General features: G+C 34.4%; 1 protein-coding gene across 1 annotated transcript; it reads right to left on the bottom strand.

Moving 5' to 3' along the window:
* Positions 1-11,199: 11,199 nt before the first annotated feature.
* On the bottom strand, positions 11,200-16,692 carry LOC110601221 (long-chain-alcohol oxidase FAO4A). Its single transcript, XM_021738281.2, has 3 exons — positions 16,309-16,692; positions 13,497-13,766; positions 11,200-13,134 (listed from the first exon to the last, which is right to left on the bottom strand). Exons 1-3 carry the CDS (start codon positions 16,546-16,548, stop codon positions 11,278-11,280), a joined length of 2,367 nt encoding a protein of 788 aa, XP_021593973.1. The 5' UTR covers positions 16,549-16,692; the 3' UTR covers positions 11,200-11,277.
* Between the last annotated feature and the right edge of the window lie 811 nt (positions 16,693-17,503).

Genomic DNA, 17,503 nt, shown 5'->3' with positions numbered 1-17,503 from the left:
GAAGCTGTCTGCTGGGGCTGGCCCATAAAAGGCGCTCTAGGACAATCCCGAGCTACGTGTCCCTCCTGTCCACATCTGAAACATGCATTAGTCCCAGCTCGACACACTCCCCTGTGCGGTCTTCCACATCTCTGGCATTCTGTACCATCTGAGCCTGAGCTCGAGCCACCGCCAAATCCCAGACCGGATTTCAACTTGTTCCAAAACTTATTCTTCTTCGGCTTCTTGGTGGTGCTATCCCACCTCTTCTTACCTGAGCTCTGAGAAGAGAAACCTGGTCCTCCTCTGCTTGGGGTCTTAACCCCTGAAGACTGGGTCACTGACTGCTTCACTGACCCCTCAACTATAGCACTTGCCTCCATTCTTCGAGCCATATCCACCACAGTGTGGAAACTTTCTCTCTCAGCTGACTGAACCAACGAGGAGTACCTGGAATGCAGCTTCATAACATATTTCTTGGCTTTCTTCGTATCTGAATCTAGAGCTTGCCCTGAAAAAGGCAATAGCTCCAAGAATTTATCCGTGAACTCCTCTACACTCATGTGCTCTGACTGCCTCAGTTGCTCAAACTCGATCATTTTCAATTCTCTAGAACTGTCTGGAAAAGCCCATCCAGCGAACTCATTCGCAAATTCCTCCCATGTCATACCGTCTAGTCTCGGGTCCACATAACACTTGAACCATTCCCGTGCCTTCTTGCACTTTAAGGTGAACCCTGCCATCTGGATGGCCCTGCTGTCACTTGCCCCTAGCTCATCAGTTATTGTCTTCACTACTCTCAGATACTCAAAGGGGTCATCCCCTGACTTGTATTTGGGAGTATCCAGCTTGAGGTAGTCTGTCATCTTTACCTTGCTCCCATCTGTTGAGCTAGGTCTAGGAGGTTGAGTAACTGGGGTTGCTGGTTCTGTAGGTGGTGGAGGTGGAGGTGCAACATTCCCCGAGGTGGGGTTTGCCGGGTTTGGATAGAAGGGTGAAGGTGGATAAGCTGGGTACTGTGGGTAAGGTGGATAGAAAGGTGGATAAGGCATGTAGGTAGGGTAGGGGTTAAAGCTGGAGTAATCCGATGTACCTCCCATCGGATACCCTGAACCCTGTGGGAAGGGTGGATAATGGGGTGGAAAACCATACCCCGAGGCCTGAACGCCTCCCTGTGACTCCCCTGTCCCTTCTTCCTGCATGCTCACATCCAGGTTCCCATCCCTCCTCTGGTCCTCTTCCATAACCTCCCTCACATCTGAAGAACTTCCTCCTCTATCAGTCCCCCTTCTGCTAGCATCAAAAGACCTTCTAGGGTCCCTTGACACCCTTTCTCTGTTGGCTCTACAAGACATTGCCCTAGGCAATGTAGGAGGACGGGCGCTCGTGCCCTCATCCTCAGGTGGCACTCCAGTCAACCGCGCAGATCGACGAGTTCCTCTCATCCTATTCTCTGAAAAACAGCTCATAACAAGCAAACATTAGCATCATATGGTTCATGTGGGCACACATGAACCCTCATCACATACATCACATAGCATAGCATATCATCAATGCACATGTACAAGATCATGGCATTTCACATCATTATGCAAGACAGGACTCAACATCCTATCCTAGTGGACATGACTTTCCTATTGTGCTTGACCTTCTATAACATCTATGAGCCCGACACTCTAGGTCCGATCTTATGAACCTGGGGCTCTGATACCATTCTGTAACGCCCCGGAAATCCGGACCGCTACCGGCGCTAGGATCCAGATCGGCATAAGGCCGCCGGGACCCGTAGCAAGCCTAACATGTACCTGTAAACATGTGTAATCCCATACATGATCAACATTATACATAAAGATTTAAAACTTTTCTTGCATACATACTATTATGCACCAACTCCACCTGAGCGTGCTCTGAACATTTACATAAATAAAGTCCCTCTGTGGGATCTCAACAAGCCTCGAAGGGCTATACAACATATGGAGAGTTGGTTTACTTAAACTTCATAACATAAAGATCATGTAAAGATACAAATGGGATTATCAACATACTATGGTCAAGCACAGCTCTATCCTCAATAACATTAATACATAAAAAGACTAATCAATTATACATCATTTTACAAATTTGTCATGTCCACAAACTAACTATTACATACATATGACTTTTTCTCTTCTTGCCTTCTCTATCTATCTCGTAGCTGCAAACCTGGGGGTTAGGGGAGAGGGGTGAGCTACACAGCCCAGTGAGTAGAACTGTAAAAAAGAAGATTTAAACCATGCTATCATGAAATGCGTCACTGCACAATAAATCACACCACGGATGGACTGATTCAAAAATCCCTCAACTCCATGCCCGGCCCTATTATGGGCACCACAGGACTTCGTATTGCCCGGCCCTATTATGGGCACCACAGGACTTCGTACTCGGAGTTATTGCCCGGCCCTATTATGGGCACCACAGGTCTTCGTATTGCCCGGCCCTATTATGGGCACCACAGGACTTCGTATATAGAAGGCTAATGAATCATCCTAATGTCCATCCACTATCATCTATCACAACAATTCAATGCGGCATAGTCGTGAATTCTAATGCAAACAACCTATAATATGATCATGATGCATGAAGCATGATAAAAGCATTTCATTTCTTAATTTAAAAGGTTAAGTTTAGTTCCACTCACCTCTGGCTGACTCTGACAAACTCTGTAGCAGCTGGCTCACTGCTGGGGTCCTTGGTTCCTCGGGTCCGAACCTACACAGGTGGACTCCAATGAGGGACCAAACATACATAAACATAACTCTAATATATCCCCCAAAAACCCCCTAAAACATCCTGAAAATATCACATAGAGATATGCATGGAGTGGCTGAACAGGGCACTTTCGGCGGCACCTTCGGCGGCCGAAAGTCCTGGACAGAGACGAAACTCAGGTAGGTTCGGCGGCACCTTCGGCGGCCGAAAGTCCCAGACAGAGACGAAAGTCTCTTTTCGGGGGCACCTTCGGCAGCCGAAAGCTGCCTCCACAAGAGGGGTTCGGCGGCCGAAACTTCCTTCGGCTGCCGAACCTGGTTTCTGCCAAACGGGCAGAAACTTGGTTCACATGAACCTCCTGCCTCCCAAACCCATAAATCATGCATATACTTCAACCAAAACATGCATACAAGTTCCTAGGGGTCTCAAAACATCAAATACCCCAACTACAACACTTCAATCACACACAATCAAGCTACATTGTTCAAAATCACATAAAACCTAACATTTGCTTAAAAACTCATACAACCCTATACATGCCATTCTACCCCATAAAATCACTTAAAACTTACTTAAAACATATAAGGAGCTTAAGATCGGCCCTTACCTCTTGAAGATCGAGGGTTGAGGAGATCTAAACTTGGAGATGGGAGAAGTTCCAACTTTTGGTCTCCAAGCTCCAAAACTCGTTCTAAGCTCAAAGATCTTCAAAATCAAAGTTATAAACTTGTAAAGATCATGGAAAAAGGAAGGAAAAACTCAAGATTGGGGAAGGATGGCGGAATGCTCACCTTGGCCGAAATGGGGAGAAAAAGCTCGCCCATTTTCGGCTAAGGGACCCTTTTATAGGTGGCTGGCCAGGCCACGTTCGGGGGCCGAATGTGCCTCCGCATCCATGCAATGTTCGGCGGCCGAACTTGACTTTCGGCGGCCGAAACTGGACTTCCCTAACTCATGCTTTCGGGGGCCTAACGTGCCTCCAAAACGCATGCATGTTCGGCGGCCGAACTTGACTTTCGGCGGCCGAACCTGGGTTTTCCTCCAATGTTATTTTCATGTAAAACTCATTTAATTTCATACTTTAAAACCATTAAAAACATGAAAACATTTTATAAAACATGTCTTTACCCTTCTAGAAGTTCCCGACATCCGAAATTCCACCGGACGGTAGGAATTCCGATACCGGAGTCTAGCCGGGTATTACACCCATACCTTCCTCAAATCTGCCGATACCCATGCTAGCATCTCTCGACTGGTCAATCTCCATAGCTTCCCTCCTTTCCTCTGATCTTCCTCCCCTAGCTGTACCTCTTCTGCTCTCGTCGACAGACCTTCTAGGGTCTATTGACATACCTTCCCTGCTAGATCTCTGAGACCTTGCCCTTGGCAATGCAGGAGGACGAGCAGCTGATCTCTCATTCTCTGGTGGGACTCCAGTCAATCGAGCTGATCGACGAGTTCCTCGCATCTTTACTCTGGAAACACAACATATAATTCACATATCAATCATACACATACAACACTCATGGCATATCATAGCAGATAGGACTCAAGACCCTATCCTAGTGGACATGATTTCCTATTGTGCTTGACCACTTCTAACCTGTCTGAGCCCAACACTGTCTCTATAGGTCCGATCATGTGAACCTAGGGCTCTGATACCAATCTGTAACGACCCCAAAATGGACCGTCACCGGCGCTAGGATTCAGGTCGGCTTAAGGCCGCCAGAACCCGTAGCAAGCCTGCTATACTCTCTGTGTACCTGTAAACCTCATACATGATCATACATTTTCTGTGAAAATAAAACTCTTTTCTGACCCAAGGCTTAACCTGTGCATGCACTATCTCTGTACTCTGTACTCATGTACTCTGTACTCTGTATCCCTGACTAGAGCTTGCTCTAGATGGGTTAACTCATACCTGTTAAGCCTGGTGTTCACATACAGGAAAACATATATACATATACAGATCATGTACAAAACATACATCACTAGGTCAAGCAACAACTATTACATCTCTTTAATATTACATGTCCACTCTAAGCTATTACAACTCTCTTTACTCTTTCTGTACCCTGCTGGACTGTCCCTGTACACTGTACACTGAACCTGCAAAACTGGGGTTAAGGGAGTGGGATGAGCTCTATAGCCCAGTGAGTAGAACAGTAAAACATCTCAGTAAAATATGATCTCATGGAATGCACCATATCACAGACAAGCCACAGCAAGAGTAAACCTGTCACCACATAGTCCCAGTAACTCTGTGCCAGGGCGTAGAATCGAGCACCTGGTCTTCCTGTCATATATGTATATGTGTATATAACACCTCTGTACTTACCATTGCCAGGGCGTAGTCAAAGGCTCCTGGACTTTGCTATACCTGCCAGGGCGTAGTCAAAGGCTCCTGGACTTGCTATACCTGCCAGGGCGTAGTCAAAGGCTCCTGGACTTCCTGTCTGAGACTATTGGATCATTCAGCATTCACTCACAGCACCAAATAACGATGCAATGCAACATATTCGTGAATACTAATGCAATCAACCTATGGCATAAACATGATGCATGAGATATGCTAAAAGCAGTTTGTGGTTCAAGTAAAAGTCATAAGTTTAGTTCCACTCACCTCTGGCTATCTGGACTGACTAACTCTGCAGGCTCTGAACCTCTGGAGCAGTACTCACTGCTGCTCTCTCTGGTTCCTCTGGTCTGTACCTATACAGATGGACTCAACTGAGGGACCAAACAAACGTAGAAATAACTCTCTTAAACTTCCCCAAGAATCCCCTTAACTATCCATGCAAAGCATGCAAACGAAAGCTGGACAGGACACTTTCGGAGGCAGGTTCGGCGGCCGAAAGTCCTCTCCAGAGATGAAACTCAAGCACCTTCGGCGGCACCTTCGGCGGCCGAATTCCCCAAACAGAGCCGAACATGCAAAAACATTCAGGAACAGGCTGTGGCAGCCAAGCCACCATACAAGAGGTTCGGCGGCCGAATGAACCTTCGGCTGCCGAACCTGAGTTCATCCAGAACTCAGCTTCAACGGCAAACCATCTTCTCCTTCCCTTCAACCACTCAAACCATATATACTCCAACTCCTCAACATACATATACGCACGTATATGATCACAGGGGTCCAAAACTATCTAATAACCCCAAACAACAAAGCAAACATAACACAGAAACATGTATACATGCATAACTCATCAAAACCACTACTTCTCACTTAACCATGCATCTCTCTCCCTTAACTTCCATAAAACCGTCAGAAAACACACAAACAGGTTCAAGAGCATTACTTACCTCCTGTAACAAGAAGCTGAACACTCTGAACTAAGGAAAACGGACCAACACTCCTCAAACTCTCAAACTCGCACAAACGGAGCTTTTTGCTTCAAAACATTCACAACCTTGTGAACTATCAAGACACTCTGCATGAGCTGCTCAAACTCAGCAAATAAACCAGGGGAGACGTGGCCAAGCTTCTGGCAACAAGTTGGACATAACACCTGTCCAAAATGCTGACTAAGGGATACAAAACTGCTGGCTAAGCAACTCAGCTTCGGCTGCCGAATCGCATGCAAAACCATGCAACATTCGGGGGCCGAACCTGCATTCGGAAGCCGAACATTGGGCACTTTCGGCGGCCGAACTTACCTTCGGCGGCCGAACGTGGCTAAAGTCTCCATCCATTTTCTCTTCAAAACGCAAAACTATCGACCTATAAAACCATAAAACACATCATAACACTTAGAAAACATAAAACACCCCGGATTCCACCAGACAACAGGAATTCCGGTGCCGGATTCTAGCCGGGTATTACAGTTTGGATCAATAATTTTGAAGTGTTGTGAATCAAAATTATTGAGTATAGTTTGTGATTCAAGATAGAAAATTCATAGAATTTATATTTTATAGGTTGGCTATAGAGAAAACTCTTTTAGTTTTTCTGTTTAAAATTTTTATACAATATAATTTATGTATGGCAAAAAATGGACCACAATGTAAAGGTACATAATAGATCGATATGAACAAAAAGAAAAAGAATACAAGTAAATTGGTAATCAACTAAATGAATATTCTGTGACACATAAATAAGTTTACACATTATTGATACTGCATATAGCTTCCCTAGCCTAACTTACACAAACAGCATAAAGGATGTTTGGAGAATCACAATTGTAATGCTAATTGCGCTTATTTGAATCCTAATCAGATGATAGTAATGAGAAATGTCGTCCTAAACAAAGTGACTAAGGAGTGAATTGATCACTTTTACTAATTTTTCAGTTTAAGGAATGAAAAATTGTGGGTAATAACTCGAGGAGTATATAGGTGAGAGTTTAAAATAAATTACTAAAACACTTCCTAAAAAATATGCAACTATCTTCAACAAAGGCAATATCACATATCAGATATAGATAAAACAATGTAGAATCAAAATTAGCAAACTATTCTCAGCATATTTTCATGAACATCATATCAGTATTAAAACATATATCGAAGTTAAAGATTAAATGCTAAATTTAAAAGTATAGGATAAAGAAGATCAAACATAAAATTTTATAGTGATTCGCCAACTGAGCCTACATCCTTTCTTAAATCTTCACTCCACTATGACTCTTTTACACAGGTAAGAGAATAGCCTTTCTACAAGACAACAAGCTTTCCAAGTGCTTGTGAAACTTACAAGTTTGATAACACTCTCAAACATTTACCTAAACCCTTACAGGTGCTTAATAACCTCTACTAAGTAAACACACTCACTTGATCAATCTTAAATAGGTTTTTGATGAATTAAAACTCATTCTCAATAACTATCAGTGATACAACAGAATGCTATAAAGAAGAGAGAGAGAGAATATTTGTCAATGAGGATCAATGCTATTGAATGAAAATAAGTAAATTTGAAAATACTCTCAGAATATCAATATTTTCATTGAGAATTTATAAAGAGAAATGATCTCTTATACATATGGTTTTGAAAAATATTCATCTCATCTGAAATAGTTGTTCAACAATAATAATTTTTTCAAAAACTAGTCATTACAACATTAAGATTCACGCATATTGAAATAGGTTAATACTAAAACTGAAATTAGTTATTCAGAATGCGTAGAAATTAGATAACTAATTAAACTATTATAAAATTAGGTGTCTAATTTTAGCATTTGAAAAACTTAATTAACAAAATAGATAACTAACTCAATTTACTTCAAACACTTATTTTCTCGACATTTTTAAAACCTTAAAAATCAATTTGACTTTCCAAAAACGTTTTACACATTAATAGAATTTTTGATGTATTTGAAAGTAATTTTTGTGACTTATCATTGGCTCATCATTAGCTCATCATCTCACTCAATTCTTTTTACATTTAACTCTAAAGATATCCTCATGTTGAAAATTCTCTTTTTCTTTGATTCACCTTGAGTTATTTTCAATGTCCTCTTCTTTTCTGTTGTAATAATTTCATCAATTATTCAACATTTAGATATTCTATTTTCTACTTAAACATCTGAAATTTTTAGATAAATACACTCATTAAGATTTGTTATCATCAAAATCAAGCTCTTTTAAGATTTATGTGATCAGCAAGAAAGAAACGGTCAAACTTCCCTTGTCATTTGACCCTGCTGGATATACTTTGTAAAATATTTATACAATTATTTAGGATTTAGAAATGATTTGTATATTGAATTGTTGAAGTAAAATTGCAACGAAAGCTAATGAGGTAGTAGATTGCATTTTAAACAAAAATGTAAAGACCCATCGAACTTAAAATTGAAATTGAATTTGTTGTAGAAATTGCTATAGAAGTAGATTGGATTTTTGAATGTAAAAAGTAGAATTCTTTGAAATGTAAAACTTAATTGAAGTAGAAACTAATTGAAATTGGATGAATGTTGGAATATGATTAAAAATAATAGTATAATTGAACTAAAATATTAAAAGATTGGACTAATTCAAAATTAAAAAATTGAATTTGAAATAAACTAGTACTAATTGTTGAACTAAAGAATTGAAAGGCTGAACTTTTAATACCTTATATATAAAATAGGGCGTAGTAACTTAATGAAAGTAGGTTTATGGTATGGTGGTTAATGAAAGGTATCTTTTCTAAGGTTTTAGATTTAATTTCCATTAACATCAAATTATTGAATTTTTTCTTTTTATTTTTTTTATTATTTAGATTTTAATATTTAAATCTTTTATTTTTTTATTATTTAAATTTTAATATTTTAATATTTATTTATTTATAACATCAAATTTATTTATTATTCAAATACTAATTATAAAACTTTTAATTTATTATATAAAATATATTTAATATAAAATCAACTATATAATACTAAATTTAATAATTATCTATTTAAATATTTATAATATATGAAAAATTAATTGAAGTATATATAATAAATATATAAATTTATATATAATAAATATATAAACAGTGTATACAGTAAAGAGAAAGAGTTTCTATTTAAATTACATAATTTTAATTAAATTTATATAATTTTATTCATCATTATTTATTTTTATTCAAATATATAATTTATATTAAATTATTTTATATTATATAAAAAATACTATACATATAATATAAATATAAAATATTCCATAAAATAAATATAGTAATATAAGTATAATCAATTTAAATTATATAATTATATGTATACAATATAATTAAATTTTATTAATAGGATGATTTATATTTAAATTATATAAAATTTTAATTTATAAAATTAATTGAATAATATTAAGTAGAAAAATAATCATATAAATACATATATAAATATATAAAAATAATAATAATAATGATTGTTTATTAATAAAAAGAGTCTATTTAAGAAGATATATAGTAAAATAAATATATAAACTAATAATATAGTTACATAACTATGGGATAGAGATATATAAATTCACAATATATATAGTAAATAGATTAAGTGTTTAAAAAACATATGTAATTAATTCATATAAAATTAGAGATGTAATTGAATCGAGACGAATATCTTAACGAGCCTACTTGACGAGTATCTTAATGAGTTTGTTTACGAACCCCTTAACGAGCATGCTTACGAATCTCTTTACGAGCATGCTCACGAGTCGCTTTACGAGCATGTTTACGAGTCTTTTAACGAACTAACTCACGAATCTCTTAATGAACTAGCTCGCGAAACTTAACGGACCGAATACTACTGAATTTAAGTTTGACTTGTTTAATAAATGAACCTAAAAGTTAAATTCAAACTCAGCTTATTTAGAAATTGAATTGAGTCTGTTTGAGTTTTTATCGAGTTAAATCTCAAATAACTTATAAATAATTTGGTTGGTTTACGGCCCTAGTCTAGTCATACAAAAACCGTTGATCTTTGCATTTACCATGTGTCACTATTTAGACTTATTTCTAAAGGTGTCAACCTTTAACAACTGGATTATGATACTTAAACCTTTAATTAATTTAAGTTCAAATAATTAAAATAAAATATTTTTAATTAATTAATTATATAAATAGAATCATAATAAATATGCAACACATAAAATACACCCTAACTCAAAATTGACCTAAGTGTTATTTTCAAAATTTAATATCATCTCAAATCAAATATATAATATCTAAATCTATTCGGTTAGATTTCAATAGATCCGAATGCCTTTCAACACTTAACTCATGAGCATCTCTAATAAAGGACTTGATAAGTTACGTGAACATTATATTTTAAAAAATATATATATATAATTAATGAAAATTCTTTAAATTTTGAAAAATAATTTTTATTTATGAAAATAATTTTATTTTTTTAAAAAAATACTTTATTTATAGTCTTAGAAAATATAGAAAATAATTTATTTATAATTAATCAGAAAATATTTTTAAAAAACACACGAAACCTAATATTAGAAATATTAATAAATATTTATAGTCTCACATGGGAAAAAGTTAAGTAGTTTTGAGCTGATACTCTTTAGTCCATTAAGTATTCTCAAATGGATAAGGTATTGAGAGTTCCAGCTCATATAAAAATAAAATTAAAAAATTATTAAATTAAATATTTTTATATAGATTTATCTAATTATTACATGCGATTTCATTAATTTTATATAAATCTTGATACAAAATTTAATTAATATAATCCTTATCTATGTGATGAAACTCACTCTTTCCGCATAAATTAAAATTAATTGCTGGAAAAACATGAAGGAAAAAAAATCAAATTAGCCTCGTTCAAAGATGGGTATTTGGAGTTTAAAATATGACTTTAATTTTATTTTTTAATAATAATAATAATTATTATTATTATTATTATAAATTCAAAAAACTGCCATTCAGAAAGGACAATGTTTGATCTCATTAAGGATTCAGGCAAATGCCACATTGAGATATTGGTCAATCACCAGCCCAACTCTTAAAGAAGGACATATCCCAATGAAATGGTATTAGCAAATTAATTAAAATTCCTGCTTGGGTTTATTTTTAATAGAGTCCTCTTATTTGATTTATCTCCAAAAAACCAACAACATTAATAATTACAACAAACTGAAAATTCAGTTAACTAGCAATTTTTTCTTCCTCCTAAGAGCTTCAAGAACTGACTGTGCAGTGCAGTAAGCAACAGCCTGAATTGTAACCATGGGGTTCACTCCTAAGGCAGTTGGAAACACACTTGAATCTGCTACAAACAATCCCTCTACCTCCCATGTCTCTCCCATCTGGTTCACTACTGAGTCCTTTGGATTCACCCCCATTCTGCAGCTCCCCATCTGATGTGCTGAACAAAGCTGTGTTGATAAATCTCTTAGTGGTCTTTCACTCTCCTCTTTCACAAACTTCTCAAACTCATTGTAGCTCACTTTTTTAACATTGATGCTTCTTCCTGTGCTATGATGTGTTCCAATTTCTTCAGCTCCTGCTGCTGCCAATATCCTTAGCATCTTCTCCAATCCTTTCTGCAGATTCTCCTCATCAGAATCTTCCATTTGATAAGTTATTGAGCTTGGAGAATTCACTGTTCCTTTTCCTTTATCTCTTGCCAATGCAAATATGTGGGCAGTCCTTGAAAACCTGCACATTTTGGTTTTTATATCCATTCCTGACACCCATGGCATTAGACTTGAGAACATGCCTGGATGCAATGATGGTGTCTGAATCACTGCACCATATCCAGACTTGTCGAATTTCGCCACAACCGTTGACATTGCAGTCATTATCCCTCCTTCATAACTCTTCTTCTGCTCCTCTGGCCAGGCTTTGGATGACACTGGTGCATCAGGGAAGTAGCCCCAAGCCATTACCACCGGATGGAGATGTAGATTTTTGCCAATGTTAGGATTTTTCAAGCCACTCCTTTTCAACAGAGGAGGAGTACTTATAGCACCTGATGCAACAATAGTCACTTTTGATTCAATCACACACAAGTCTTTTGCCCCCTCGTATTCAAATTCGAAAGCAACTCCTGTTGCTGTTCTTCTACTATTTCGTCCTCTCTTTTCCTTGTGCAAGACCTTGATGGCCTCACACCTGGGAAGAATTGCCCCATTACCTGAATTAACTAAATCCAATAGCCAAGTCTCACAAGTGCTTTTCTTTCTTCCATCCTTGCAGCCAAGACAACACCAGCCACAGTAATGATCTGGTGAGGAATTTCGAGGAATGTTGTTCACAGGATAACCCAGTTCTTGGCAACCTTTTCTTAAAATGGAATTATTGAATCCTTCTTGATGAATTTCTGATTGAACACCCATTTTCTGGCACACAACATCTAGTGCTTCTTTGTATAATGTACTATCAAAAATCTCCAGATCATATCGATCACTCCATTCATTAATCACATGTTGTGGGGTTCTGATAGAAGCTGACCAATTGATTGCAGAACCTCCACCTACTGTAGATCCTGCAAGTATTACAATTCCCATATCATCAGTTGCCATTAGACCACCTCCAAGGTACATTTCATCCATTGTAGGACCTTCAAGAAGAGAGAGATTACTTCTTGCAAAATAACTTCCCTTCTCAATTACAAGCACTTTATAACCAGCTTTTGCAAGAACACCAGCAACTACACCACCACCTGAACCAGAACCAACTACTACTGCATCACATTGAATAACCAAAGAGGGATTAGATGGGCTGCAGGCTGCATTACTTTTCGGTCGGTGGGTTAAGACAGGGAATCCAGCAAGCTGGAGAGAGTTTGCAAGTCTATCTCGTGGAAGGTTCATATTAACAAGTCCTCTGTGAAGAGGTGCAAAGAGTTTTTCTTCCTCATCATCATCTTCTTCTTCTTCATCATCTTCCTTGTCCTCTAATTTTCCATATTGAGATAGTTTTAATGCTTTGAATTCTGGGTCAGGCCCTGGATAGCCTATTGCCTTCCATGTCAGGTTTTCATTTTTCTCATCTACCTGAAAATGAATATGCAAAAGTGAGATCACATTGCTTTGTTATTTTCTTCCTTGTACCAGGTCCACCACGAACCAAGAGAGAAAAATGTTATTTCTTGGTCAAAACATGTTTTGCTTTCTCAAACAATTCTTGCCTATACCTGGTTCATGGTAATCAAAACACAAACATGTAGTTTTCGCTACAGGTACTGTGTCTTAAATCCATGATAAGTCGATTCTATGATTTTTCCTTTTTTTCAATATGGTCTAGAGAAGAAATCAAAACTAGTGTTTTTTATTCAATGCCATAAAATTTCAGTAAAAGCTCAATCAGAAAGGGGAAAAATTAAAAAGAAAATAAAGGAAAGGGAGAGAATTGGTACCTGAGAGAAGAAGACAATGAGGGTAAGAAGTTTGATAGCCTTGAAAAGCATCCTGAGGGGATAGAAAAAGCTGAGAGACCAAGAATGCAAAATCTGTTCCCTTTTGTGGAGTGGGAGTTGAGAAAAAGTTTGGAAATAGGGAAAATGGAGTGAAATGCTTGATAGCCCACACAGAATGAAAGTTCCAATCCATGTAGAAAGCATCCATAGCGCCAACTCAATTAACCACTTCTTTGGGTGCTTCAGTCTCTCACTTATCAATCCTCCTACCTGTAAAATCTGAAACAAAAACTTAAGGTAATATTCTATAATTTAGCCCAAATTTAAAATTTATCATATTTATTTAAATGTACTTAACACTGTACTAAATCTGTAAGCATAGCAAATGGGAGTTTTAATCTTAGGATCATAGATTGAAGATATTATAATTTTACTTTTAAAAATTACTGTCTAGTCCTTGAACTTTTATAAAATTTAAGGTTCATCTCTATTTCTAAATTAAGCACTTTTGATAAGTATATCCTCCTATAAATTTAATTCAAATTAGTTTCTCGCAATCACATTTTTAAAATATTTTTGAAAAATTTGTGATTAATTATTAGGGTATTTTCAAATTAACTTGCACATATCAAAATTAATTTTATCTCAAAAGAAAATTAAGGGCTTGTGTTTTTACGTAAAATTTTATATATAAAAAATAATTATTTAAAAATTTTTCTAATGAAATACTAACTAATAACAGAGAATTTTTATATTTCCAAAAATTAATTTTGTATTCATCAATTAAATTAAATCTATTTATATATTTTTTTTTTCAATTTTGAGATGATCCAATTTTCTTAATTGAATTTAATAAAAAGCTGGCGGATAAAAGTATGGATATAGAATATTCGGATGCATGCGAAGTAATAGGTTAATTTCAGAATCAAGGACATGGAGACATTCATCATTCTTTGGCACGTAATTTAAGAATCACACTACCCCAAAGAGATCGAAAATAAATAATCTTAACCTGCCCCCTTCCCCCCACCCCCACCAACAAAACAAAAAGGAACCAATGATATTTTAAATATATTTGCAATTAATTAATATTTTAAATAATAGTTTTACTTTGATATAATAAAAATTAAAAAGAAATAATATTTAATATATTTTTGTAAAAAAATAAACCTAATTTGAACATTAAATTTGAAATGATTGTGACTTTTAAAGTTCAAAAGGAAATTTTTAAGACAAATTATTAAAATTGATTACTAAAATAATATTTTAAAAATAAAAATTATTAAAGTATGTATGTTTAAATTTTATATATTTAATTATTCTTAAAGCGGGCAAAGTATTTATATATCATTTATTAATTATAAAATATTTTTTCTTTATAGCCAGTGATTTTCTATGTTGAAATCAATTATGATGTGATTTAATGATATTTTAAAATTAAATTAGATAAATATATTTATTTATCAATTTAACTAACGATATTGAAATCATCTTCAAATTATAAGATCTTGAATTAGTGTATATATATATATATATATATATATATATATATAGTGACCTCAAGGAACCTAAAATTAAAAATATACAATTAACTTAGACTCTATTAAATTAATTTAAAAATTCAGTTTGATTTTTTATTTTATTTTATAAATTTAAATTTTTATTTTTAAAAATTTTAATTATTTTAATTCAATTCGATTTTATTAAAAAAATTGATAAAATTAAATCCAATCAGTGAATAATAATATTAATTTTTATAATATAAAAATATTAAATTATAATTGAAATTAAAATATTTTAGTTAAATTTTAAAATATTAAAAATAAAAAATAAAAAATAAAAAAAATAACCCGATCAAATCGAATCAAATAAGATCAATTTGATTCAAATTAATTTCTACTCAAAATCAATTTAGTTTTCAAAAATGATAAAATTTTAATTTTCGATATATTCAATTTAATTCGATTTTAAATTGAATCAAATAAATATTCACTCTTAAATCCTTTTATTATAATAAGCAGTTATTATATAAATTTGATTTATTATAAATTTAAAAAATAAATATAATATCCCTCTATATAAAAAATTATATGAACTAAGTATGGGTAAGTTTTTTACAATAATAGGTGTTTTTTTTTTTTAACTTCAGTTTAATGTGAACCGAAAACATAAAGATTGGAGTATATAGAATTCATAAATTTGGGTTGTGGGTCCATGAAATGGGCATAGATAACTTTTTTTTTTTTTTTTCTTTTCCTATGAAGATATTAATATTCTATTATATGTGTTTACCAAAAACTTTCGGCCTCATTTAATAATATTAAAATTCTACAATATGTATTTAAAAATAACATAAATGTCTGCTTGCTTATGTACGATATCGTCATGCCCATCCCAATCTTATTCATAAAAAATAAGTTATTTTCAAATAAAATAAACTTTTATTGACTGGAAAGGATAATCAAACAAATTTTTTTTCTTTTTTCATAAAAAAAATAAATTATAAAATATAAATCCCTTAAAAATTCAAAAGAAAAAAAATTATATTTTATGAGTAAACATACACGTGCATGTAAAATATGAAATTTATCGTAGACTTTGTCAAAAAAATAAAAATAAAAATGAAAATCCCTTTGTCTTCTTCTTGCTCTATGAAGAAGAAGAACAGCTCAGCACACACATGCATGCTTTGCTCTGAACAAACAAGAGCGTTCATGCATATAAGTCAATATGCAATAAATTAAAAATAAATAATTTAACAAAAAATAAAAAGGCATAATTAATGAAAAGAAAAAGATAAAGAAAAACCTACACGGTGAGGAGTTCCAGCCATGGAAGCAGAAGACTGAAAGAACCTGGCGAGAGAGGCATCAGTAATGTTAACAGATGGTGAAGAAGGCAAGAGAGTATCACAGAGAGCAGAAAGAGAATCCATCTGTGGAGAGGAAAGAGAGTTGAAATAAAAATAGGTTTTCATCATCTCATCTCCTTCAATGATCTGAATTACAGATTGATGAAACTCTTGCGTTTTGGCAACTCTATCTGAATTCATGCTTTTGATGTTGAGAGCTAATTTAATTAAGAGATCAAACCCTGGAGTATTTCGATCTCAAATGTCTACGTTTTATATAGAGAGTATACGAAAGAGAGAGAGATAAAAGAAGAACACTACGTGGCCTTCCAACCTCTTCACTCTCACTCTCACATTAAATGCAACTCACAACGGCCTCCTCTTTATGAATATCAGCTGCCAACATTATTAAATTATTTATTTATATACATCGAGAAATTAATATTTAATTTCAAATAAAATTAATTAATTTGTGACGAGAGATTTAATTAATTATGATATTTTAATATTAAAAAAATAAAATTTATAATATAAATGTAAATTTGGATAGAGAGGAATAACGTTCTTCTTTTTTTTTTTTTTGTATGCTAGTGTTAGTGATGTTATAGTATCATTTATCTCTATCATTCAAATCCGTATGTATAAACGTATCAGATTTCTCTCCATACCAAACAATCATTTAATTTTTTTGGTGCGTATGTGAACAGAACTGCGAAAAGACTGGATTAACTGCTTTCTTTCACGTCACGTTACCGGACTGAATTATTTCTCTCTAGTCTTGTACTTACTATCGAATCGACCTGCCTCGCACATTAGGTCCGAGGCTTAAGACGGAGACCGGTCAATGAATAAAAAGTTTTATGAGCTTTGGGACTGTATTATCTTTTTAAATATAGAGTTGCGGTGTTCATCAATTAACTTTTTTTTTTTTTTAATTTTTAAAAATACATTGAAATAGAGACTAGATAAATTTATTTAGGCTGGGCTTTTATACAATTAACACGTATATATAATTAAAAGGATGACAAATTTTTTACCTAATGTATCAATTATATATTCAAATCAATCTAATTTGGACATTGAATTTGTATCCTTCTCAAAATAATCAAACTCGAATAATTTATAATATTAAAGTCAATTCAATTATTAAAATAAT

This window comes from Manihot esculenta, chromosome 15 (genome assembly GCF_001659605.2).
Source record: "Manihot esculenta cultivar AM560-2 chromosome 15, M.esculenta_v8, whole genome shotgun sequence".
In the NCBI taxonomy this organism is placed as follows: Eukaryota; Viridiplantae; Streptophyta; class Magnoliopsida; order Malpighiales; family Euphorbiaceae; genus Manihot; species Manihot esculenta.
The sequence above is the reverse complement of the archived record's forward strand: the minus strand, read 5'-3'. Positions and strand labels throughout refer to the sequence as shown.